This window comes from Myodes glareolus, chromosome 14 (genome assembly GCF_982192425.1).
Source record: "Myodes glareolus chromosome 14, mMyoGla1.1, whole genome shotgun sequence".
In the NCBI taxonomy this organism is placed as follows: domain Eukaryota; kingdom Metazoa; phylum Chordata; class Mammalia; order Rodentia; family Cricetidae; genus Myodes; species Myodes glareolus.
Window position 1 is genome coordinate 76,497,217 of NC_142039.1, and position 9,483 is coordinate 76,506,699.

General features: G+C 40.5%; 1 protein-coding gene across 2 annotated transcripts; it reads right to left on the bottom strand.

The window, feature by feature from the left end:
* Positions 1–648: 648 nt before the first annotated feature.
* Positions 649–4,613, bottom strand: LOC125408893 (cathepsin J-like). Of its 2 annotated transcripts, none has more exons than XM_087896719.1 (7): positions 4,485–4,613; positions 4,073–4,195; positions 3,790–3,933; positions 3,008–3,232; positions 2,398–2,560; positions 1,633–1,750; positions 649–909 (listed from the first exon to the last, which is right to left on the bottom strand). In XM_087896719.1, exons 1-7 carry the CDS (start codon positions 4,611–4,613, stop codon positions 807–809), a joined length of 1,005 nt encoding a protein of 334 aa, XP_087752845.1. In that variant the 3' UTR covers positions 649–806. The 2 variants fall into 2 exon arrangements, with proteins under 2 accessions (XP_087752845.1, XP_087752846.1); XM_087896720.1 differs by having other exon boundaries at positions 4,073–4,188; positions 4,481–4,613.
* Between the last annotated feature and the right edge of the window lie 4,870 nt (positions 4,614–9,483).

Consider the following 9,483-nt stretch of genomic DNA (forward strand, 5'->3'; position numbering starts at 1 on the left):
CCATACTTGCATGACTATGGTAATAAGCTCAGTAACCTGTAATAGGACAGGGCAGTGTCTGTGATGGGCTGTATTGAAACACCTCTCTTGTTTCTCTTGTATGTTGAAGAACTGAAGATTCTGAAAGTGTCACCTGAACCACCGTCCTGTAACTGCAGGCATGGTGACCTTAATGTCTCTGACACAGTCACTGGGAGTCTAGTACAGAGTTGAGGTGCTGGACAATGAGAGTCACAGCCCCATTCTATTCAGCTAGGCAGTACCCTGTGCCATCACACTTCACAGAGGACCAAGCGGTAAATTAATGTTGGTTAAAAATATCAAATCCAGAAATGTTCATAAAGTCTTTTGGAAAATGGTTGCTGGTATATAAAACCCTGTAAGTAGACCATAACCCAAATGGAATAAAGAACATCACAGAAGAGCCACTGGCTCTTTCTCCTGGAATGCCACCAGCACACTCAATGTTGTCATCTAGATAAATTATGTGTTTGATCACAAAAAGTAAATCACTTCACAAAACAGAGAGATGCTAGAAACTATATTTGAATTTATTATTTTTAAAGACACCGTTTGCATAACCATTAAAAGTGAAAGTCAGGTTGCTGCAAGTGTCATAAAGACCCATCAGGTACAATAGTTGCCCCTTTGAGATAGAGTGAGCAGGTCCCAGAATTCACAGTGCAATAAACCTCTTCAGGAACTCAGCTGTTGAACACACTCAGCAAAGGCTGGTCCCTGGGAAGTGGAAAGCACTCCATTGAATGCTGTCTCTGCCAAATCCTCCCTTGCAGCCACCAGGCAGTTCAGAATATATTGGGGTAGCTGGCTTGCGAAGCAATTGAACAGTGGTTGTTGCGATCTTTGGCAATCTTCATGTAGCCGTTTATGCCCCATGCTTCTCCCCAGCTGGAGAGAAACACATGTTTCATTTATCAATGCATGATTGATTTCTTATGGTAACTGACAAAGGGCCAACCTAACAGAAGGGTCAGGAAAAGCTGAGGGTCTACCCCTGAGTACCAAGCAGAGGAAGCATAGTTCAGGCCTAATATATGTGTCAGATTTCAGAAAAAAAAATGACACAAAATAACATTGACACCCAAGAAACCACTGATGGTATGGAAATGTTATGATAAAACATTATGAGTAGGTTGTTTATGGTATAGGGGAGCTCAGAGGTTAAGGACTGGAGGTCAAAGAACAGAGCCATTGAACATTGTAGTGTCCCTATAGCAAGTTTTCAGGGCATGGACACAGGACATACTAGAACAAGTGGCTAGCCAGACTAGACAGTGAACTCCTTGATCAGCAAGGGGCACTGACTCAGTGTAGAACTTGGATAGTGATTGAGAAAGAACTGATGTTGGCATCAGACCTCTACACATATGCATAAACAGGTGCTCTTAGACATGCAAGCATGCATGTACATACACCTCACATATGCACATTGTAAAATAAAACATTTTGTTTGACTTAAGTGGGACAAAGTTTTCTAGGTTGTATACTTAAACATGGACTTCAAGAGATAATCCCTTTGGACTCTTTTGGAAGGGCACCTAGTGTTCTTAATCACTGAATTGTCTCTCCAATACTAGAATTTCAAATATAGATATTTTTAGCAATTTATACCTGTTCTTGATCAGCCAGTAGTTATTACCATCCGTTTCATTTCCCTCAAATCCATAGCCAACCACCAGAACTGAATGATTTATTATGTTACTGCTGCAGTTTGGCTCGTGATAAATGCCTGAGAAATAACACAGAAACTGGTATGAGATGCACAGGACACCTGACAGTGACCACAGCTACCAACAATAGGGAGGCATTTTCCAAGACCCCAGAGACGGTGTAAACTACAGACAGTTATAAGAGTTGACTGAATTGTTACTGGGAATACATACATACATACATACATACATACATACATACACATATATGCAAATATGCATATATATATAATTTTACAGAAAACTGAAAAACACAATAAGCACAGATTTCTGATAAACAATTGCCTAGATGCCTATAAGATGGCTAATTATAATCTTTAATTTCGAAGCTTGAAGCTCATGTAAATTAAAACTCACTAAATAGAAATTACTTAAATCAAGAGGCTTATTAATAATTTGATTTCAGAAAAACAGTCTCTGCAAAAACCTAAAACACCCACAAAATTGAGGTTAGTTTAAAAATAGCTAAATGATTTTTTTTTAAATATGATGCACTTACTTGCATGAACGGGTCCTATCTGCTGAGGATGGAGCTCAGTATTATTGTGTGGGGAGGAAAGATTAGAAACCCAAAGTCACACACAATTTTCTAGATAAACAGTCTTTCATGAACCTGGCATGCCCATGTCACATTTCCTTTTCCTTATCTAGAGGGAACTACGCTTACCTCCACTGTAGAACCTGAAAGAGTCATGGGAAGCATCAATTGCAGCAGAGACGGGGCCTACATCTGCCACAGCCACCAGCAGGTATTCCTCTTTTGGTGAGAGGATGATAGGTTCTGTGACATAAGCTTTAGAATTCTTAGGATTGTACCTGCAGGGTCCATCCTTAACAGATAAAGAGGTAAGAGACTAGTTATTTCCACACACCTTCTAAGGAACATGCATCAGAACCACAACTCTGCACTTTGCCACTGAGCATCCCCATGTCTGGACTGTTATAAATCATCCCAGGAAGGAAATACTACTGGGAGATTTGAAACTGAAAAATCAGCTACCATATCTTCAATAACACCTCATAGGTTTTTATGTCTGTAAGAAATCTCCATTACATGTGGAAGAGTTTGCATACTCTCTGTGTGCATAACACAGAGACAGCTACGTGGAAACCATCACTTTAGAAAATTGTGGAAAGAACTGATGCTCTCATGAGACCACTGCTGGTGTACATTGATTCTACCTTCCAATGTGAGTTCTGAAGACCATGGATTATTTCTGCAATTGCCCCTTGTCTGAAGCTGGTTGAAATGACAGTGGTATAAAAAGCCCACTTACTTCTCCCTCGTATGGATAGGTTGCCTCAGCCTCGAGACCTTTATTCTGGAGAACATACTGGAAGGCTGTGTATGCACTACCACGTTTGCAGCCATTGTTGCCTTGAGGTTTAGAACAGTCCAGTAGGTTCTGCACACTTAGAGGGGTCAGGTTCCCAGTTTTCCAGAACATCTGTCCTTCTATGGCACCAGCTGCAGCAAAAGCCCAGCAGGAACCGCAGTCACCCTGAGCAGGGAAATGAAATTGTCAACACACAAACAAAGACCGCAGTCACCCTGAGCAGGGAAATGAAATTGTCAACACACAAACAAAGACCGCAGTCACCCTGAGCAGGGAAATGAAATTGTCAATACACAAACAAAGACCCACCCTGGCAACAACATAGACAGGTAATATATTATGAAAACGATGTACTAGTAGTTGATAGATGCCTAGGGAGGGATGGTACTCTCCTAGAGAACATGACTGCTTGTAGCTAACACATGTCCTGGTCGATGGCCACACACACATGGACATTTGAGCAGAACCTACTGGTTTTCTGGGTTATTAACAACAACAAAAGAAGAAATAAATTCCAGAGACAGACACAGTAGAGGACAATAGTTGTAAAAAGAGTGTGTGTGGTGAATTTCCAGTATAAATTAACTATTGTATAAGTGTATGAAGCTTTCATAAAAGAAAGAATGAACTGCACATCTCTCCATATTTAATATACACACAGAGACATCAAGTATTTTGTCTTAAAAGTGGTTTAAGAACACGGACATGGGCTGCTGTCTTACCTGATCCCGTACAGGAGTCACATAGCCTTCCTCTCTCCAATCCTTAAATTTGGGGAAACCGCTAAGATCTTCTTTTTTACTTTCCGCAGTCATGGCAGCTGGAACTGGAATATCAGTCATCCTTTTTCTGTATTCTTTATGGCTCTTCAAGGAAAATAGCAATAATAAAAAACAAAGCAAAAACAAACAAACAAGCGAAACAACACATGAAAAAACAAAACAAAAAGACCCCGTGTAAAGAACTGAAGAAAACACATTGTGCATCAATGCATGTCACGCTCACCATGTCACCAAAGGCGTTCATTTTCATGGTGAAGCCATTCTTCCCTAGGCCATTCTCCCCATTGTGCATTTTGACCATCTTCATATTTTCTTCCCATATTGCTCTCTTCTGTGCTTCTTCTTCCTAGAAGTGAGCATAATTAATGCCATTTCTCAATAACTAAACTCTGGAAAAATCTGACCAAGTGGACTTGCTGTTGTAGGTGAACAGAGGTCAATGACAGACACAACAGTCACACATTCGGCACATATGGAGGAAAAGAGAATTTGGCCATCCTGTGCTCACAAGAATTGTGATTCTATAGTTTTTCAGGGAAGGATGAGGTCTATGACCTCTAATGTGCCTAGACACTGTCAACAGCAATGTCAATTCATCCTGGGGTTTTTTTCTGGACAATTTCCAGTTTACCAACCAGACTACTGTATGATTTTTCATATCTCATCTTCCATTCTTGCCATTCAGCATCCAAACTGGGATTAAGTGCTGGAGCCGCTGAGGCCACTCCCAAGCATAAGATTGTCAGGAAGACAGCTGGAGTCATGTCCCTAAGACCTGGTGTGGGAAAACAAACGAATATGTGAGCACACCAATATTTTAAAAAAGTCTTCTTACTCCTTCTTAAGAAATTAATCCATCTGTGATCAATAATATTCTTTGACCCATTCTTTCAAATAATTTTTGAAAGGTTGTAGAAAGTGCTTAGGGTATGTATGAAATAAATCAACCACTTCTAGTAATTAGAACCAATGCAAAATGAAGAGTCCAGAATTCTAGCAATAAAAACTTCAGGGGTACTATATCTCATTATTTAAGAAATATATTTATGCACACTGAGGACGAGAAGCAAAAACCAATCATGTACTTAGTATATCACTGACTTAAGATTTATACCGAGCAAAACGTGTATTATGTGGTATTGGATCCAATTTTCAAGGTGAACCCAAGAACTGGGACCACAAGGCATCATATCCCTTTCTAATACTCAATGGTTACTGGGCTTGCCTTGTACCCTTTCTTCTTGAATGAAAATTTTGTAAAATGTCTTGTATAAAGGTGTGGGAAAGGCCAGGCAGTGGTGGCACATACCTTCAATTCCAGCACTCAGGAAAAAGAGCCATGCAGATCTCTGTGAGTTCGAGGCTAGCCTGGTATATAGAGTAAGTTCCAGGGCAGCCAGGACTACACAGTGAAACCCTGTCTCAGAAAAATCTCCCTCAAATGTGGGAAGAATCATAGGTACTATTCTTTTGATCCTACAATTGGAACCATGCAACCAAACTCCCTACACGCTTCCTCAGTGAGAATGGAGTCACACAGGTGAAAACTGGAGGAAGCCAGATCCAGAAGTGGAGGTGAAGTACAGTAACAAACCTATAGCGAGATTTCATGTTCAGGACTTTCTGGGTCTCTAAAACAACACTTCCCATAGGACCTGGATAGGGCTGTGCATCATTGTACCACATCTGTACAGGTCGAGTGAGAACCTATTTACCCAAAGATTATAGGCAAGAAACAGTTTCTATCACCCAGGCTACTGGGTGCGTGGTAACTTCTGGCACTCTCTGCGGACAGACCCAGATTTCTACTTACAGGGAACCTATACAAACCTGGACCAGGGAGCCAAAAGGTCTGGATTCTTCTATGCCTTTACCACCCCTTCCCCTCCACCTACACACAGCAGGATGCTGAGCCTTAGAATAAGTTCTCCTTTGGGTTCTGCCTGATTCTCCATGGATTCTCCCAAGGCTCCACTCCAGAGTCATTTCCCATTCTGCCTTGTCACAGACAGAGCCTCACCTGTGGTTAATTCCTCTGCTTCAGTCCACCCGCAGACTCAACTCCTCAGAGGTTTCTGAGGACCCAGGATCTGCCCCAGCAACACCTCTCTCAGGCTTTATTCCCAAGTATGTGAACAGTTGGCCCCGCCCCTCCATCATACCCTACATTGATTGGCTGTCTTGATGAGTGGACAAGGCCTCCAGGCACTGGGACTTAGGTTCTTCCTGAATATGATTTCAGCCTGATGCTGGAAGGTTGAGCCTGGGGTGTCTCCGTTGATAGCAGGGATCTGAAATTCTTGATCTTGTCAAAGGAAGTTAGATAGCCATCCTATAGGCCTTGGCTCACATCATATCTGACATATTGCTTGCTGATTATGCTTCCTGGAAAAGCTGAGTGGTGTTGTATCCTCCCGGTTGAGAATGGGAGGCTTTAGTCGCCATCCCTGGGGTGAGGTTAGTTGATGCATTCTGTTTTGTGTTTAGTCCATAGCTATGGTTGGTTGCTGTGAGAACACAGACCCTGGGACGCTCTGTCTCTGTGTGTCAGCGTGCAACACAGTTGGATCTCACAAGAATCTTTAGGAAAGTGATGTTCAAGGCTGATTCGTAACAGGGAGTATGAGTGAGCATACTGTGAGGAGGGTCTCATGAAACTTGGCTTTTTCTCCTGGAGGTTAAATTGAATGGCAATCTAGCAGTGCCATCTTGCCTATTACTCTTCATTTTGATAACACACAACTGGAAGTTCCTATATTTACCATTTTCAGGACACATCCTGGTGGCCTTAGGGGCACACACATTGTTTTGTAAACACCACAAAAAGATATTCAAAAGGATTTTCTCTTTACAGTAGCTCTGGACATTTAACACTAATCCTCTTCTCTCCCTCCCTCTACCTTAGCACCCACCATTTCTTTTTGTCAGTGTAGATATTCGGCTACTGCTTTTGGCTGAATGTTTTCCCTCGTAAGAGTCCTCATGAAACATAGTTTCCATGGCACTAGTATTAAAAGTGGAACCATCAAGAGATATATTACCCCAAAATAATTACTGTCTCATTATTTTCAAATTCTCAGGCTCAATACTCTCTCATGGTATAAAGTCACCATATTTGATCTATCCATTGATTCTTGTATTTGGTGGCTTCCTCAGAACAGGGAAGAAATATATGATACCTGTTTACTCTATACTGTACACTACCTAAGAAACTGCTAAATGTAGAAGAGATAGTGAAGAATAATTTCTTAGAGTCACAACATTTTTTTAGAGAAATTGAAAAGCAGCAGTAAGAGGCATCAGCTCCTGCTGTTTTACCCACTGTCCTTTGTGCTCTGTTCAGCTTCTGCTTGTGTCACTTTTCAGACTTCCTTATTTATTTTTTAATTCATTCTCTGTGAGTATCACACAGGATAATTTTTTATCACAATCTTTTCCACTGCCCAGCTCCGTCCAGATCCCTTCTTTCTATCTACCAATGCAATTTCATGTTCTTCTTCTCACTCAGTAAAAGGGAAGCAAGGCCACTAAAAACATAGCGTCTGATTTATGTTGGCCAGCTACTCCTGAGCATGCAGCCTGCCTTAGACTGTGTGTGACCCACCCAGTGCCATGCCATTAGAGAAAGCTGATTCTCATTCTCCAAGCAGCTACCACTTGTGAACAACTTCTTGACCAGCAGTGAGGCTTTTTGTAATATTTTCTTTCCTTCATGCTGGGATTTTGTCTGGTTGAGCTCTAGGTCCTGTGCATGCTGTGACAGTCACTGATGTGTGCTCTAGACCCTAGGACTATCCTGACATCCACTGAAGGTTGTGAACCACTGCCATAGACTTGTAATGAAACAACAGGAGGAACATATGTAAATTGCTCAGGATAGGACGGGTCATTTCAGTGTTGTTCATGTTACATCCCTTACCCCCACCAAAACAACATATCAGGAATAATTTCCATCAGTGTTTTAGTTTCCTTGACTGTCACATCCTCTCCAATGGGGCTTGCCTCCTCCCAGAGCAGCACCATGACGGTGTATTTGCACCTGCATCTTCATTACAAATATCTTCATCTTGTCCTCCACTCATCATAACAAGACTCCAAGGGCCATTTTCTCTAATCATGATTTTGAGAACATAAAAATCAATAAGGTAAGATACAGATTATGAAAATAGACATAAGAGGATTGTGGAGAAAAATATGAAGCATCTTTAGAATTAGTGGAAATATTGTGCATCCAGACATCATCAGTGGAAGTATATATAACCTTTCAAATAGGACAGAAATCATTGGAATATTCACTCTGAGATGAAAGCTATTATCTCATGAATATCTTGCTGTAACATTATAAGCTACCTTCATAAAAATAAAATTATGTAATACTTCATTATATGGATTGATTTTTTTCCATTGGATTTAGTAATTTGAAAACAAAAATACTGAGGCATTTATCAACACCTCTTTTTATATGTAAAATATTTTACTGTATGAATATATATTTCATTTATATAGTCTTTAACTGATATTAATTTCTCATGAATTTAGACTGATATGCAGTCTCTAGTATATTTGTGCACTTAAAGTCTCCTTAATAACAATTGTCATTTATCCATGCTGTCTAGAGAGCAGGTTAGGTCACATGAGTGATTCTGAAAGAAGCAGCCAAACTGGTTTCTCCCAGTCCTCCTGTCGTCTGGTTTTCCACAGAATGACTGAAAATTCATATATAACAGGGCTGGCACTTTCATCGATCCACCCGTATTTTGTGTATGTATATCCATTCTTTTCAGAGCATTACTGTGTTTATTCTAGCAAGTCTGATTTGAATAGGCTTAGACCCACAGACACCAGTTCTGTGTTTCTTATTCATATAAAGGAATTTATAAGGCCCCCTTATCTGTGGAGGTCGATGACTTCCTTATTTCCTGTAAAACATCAAATACAGTGCCATCCTAAGGGGCAGTGTTCTGATAACATTTATAAGGCCCGACTAACTCTAAGAATGATGTTGAGAGATGGTTTTGTTGAGAGAGACCAAGTACAATGGTAGCATAGTGTGTCTCCCTTAATGAGATAATGGTTCCTGCCTCAATGGGAGCTTTCCACTCATCAATGACAATCAAAATTTCCCATTAGAATTCTAATGAGTTCTTTGAACACAAATACAGGAAACCATGGACCCTGGAGGTTGATTCTTTGTCTGAGGGACTTGAGTGCTTTATTTGGTACTAACTAGTTCCTGTAAACTTGTAGTTGGAGACTGGTCATAAGTTTCCTGGCCACCCAGACCCGAATATTCACACTGAAACTATATTAATATTTATTATTATATTAATTGTTAATATATATTTGTTAATATATATTTATTAATATATTAATATTAACTGTTTGGCCTATTACCTCAGCTTTCTTATTAACTAACTCTTACATCTTAAATTAACCCATTTCTATTAATCTGTGTATTAGCACGAGGCTGTGGCTTACTAGTAAGGGCCTGGCATCTGTCTCCTTTGGCAGCCACATGGTGTCTCTCTGACTCCGCCTATTTTCTCTCTGTATCTCTGTTCGAATTTCCCACCTGCCTTTACTAAGCCATTGGCCAACAGCTTCTTTAATAACCAATGGTAATAAAACATATTC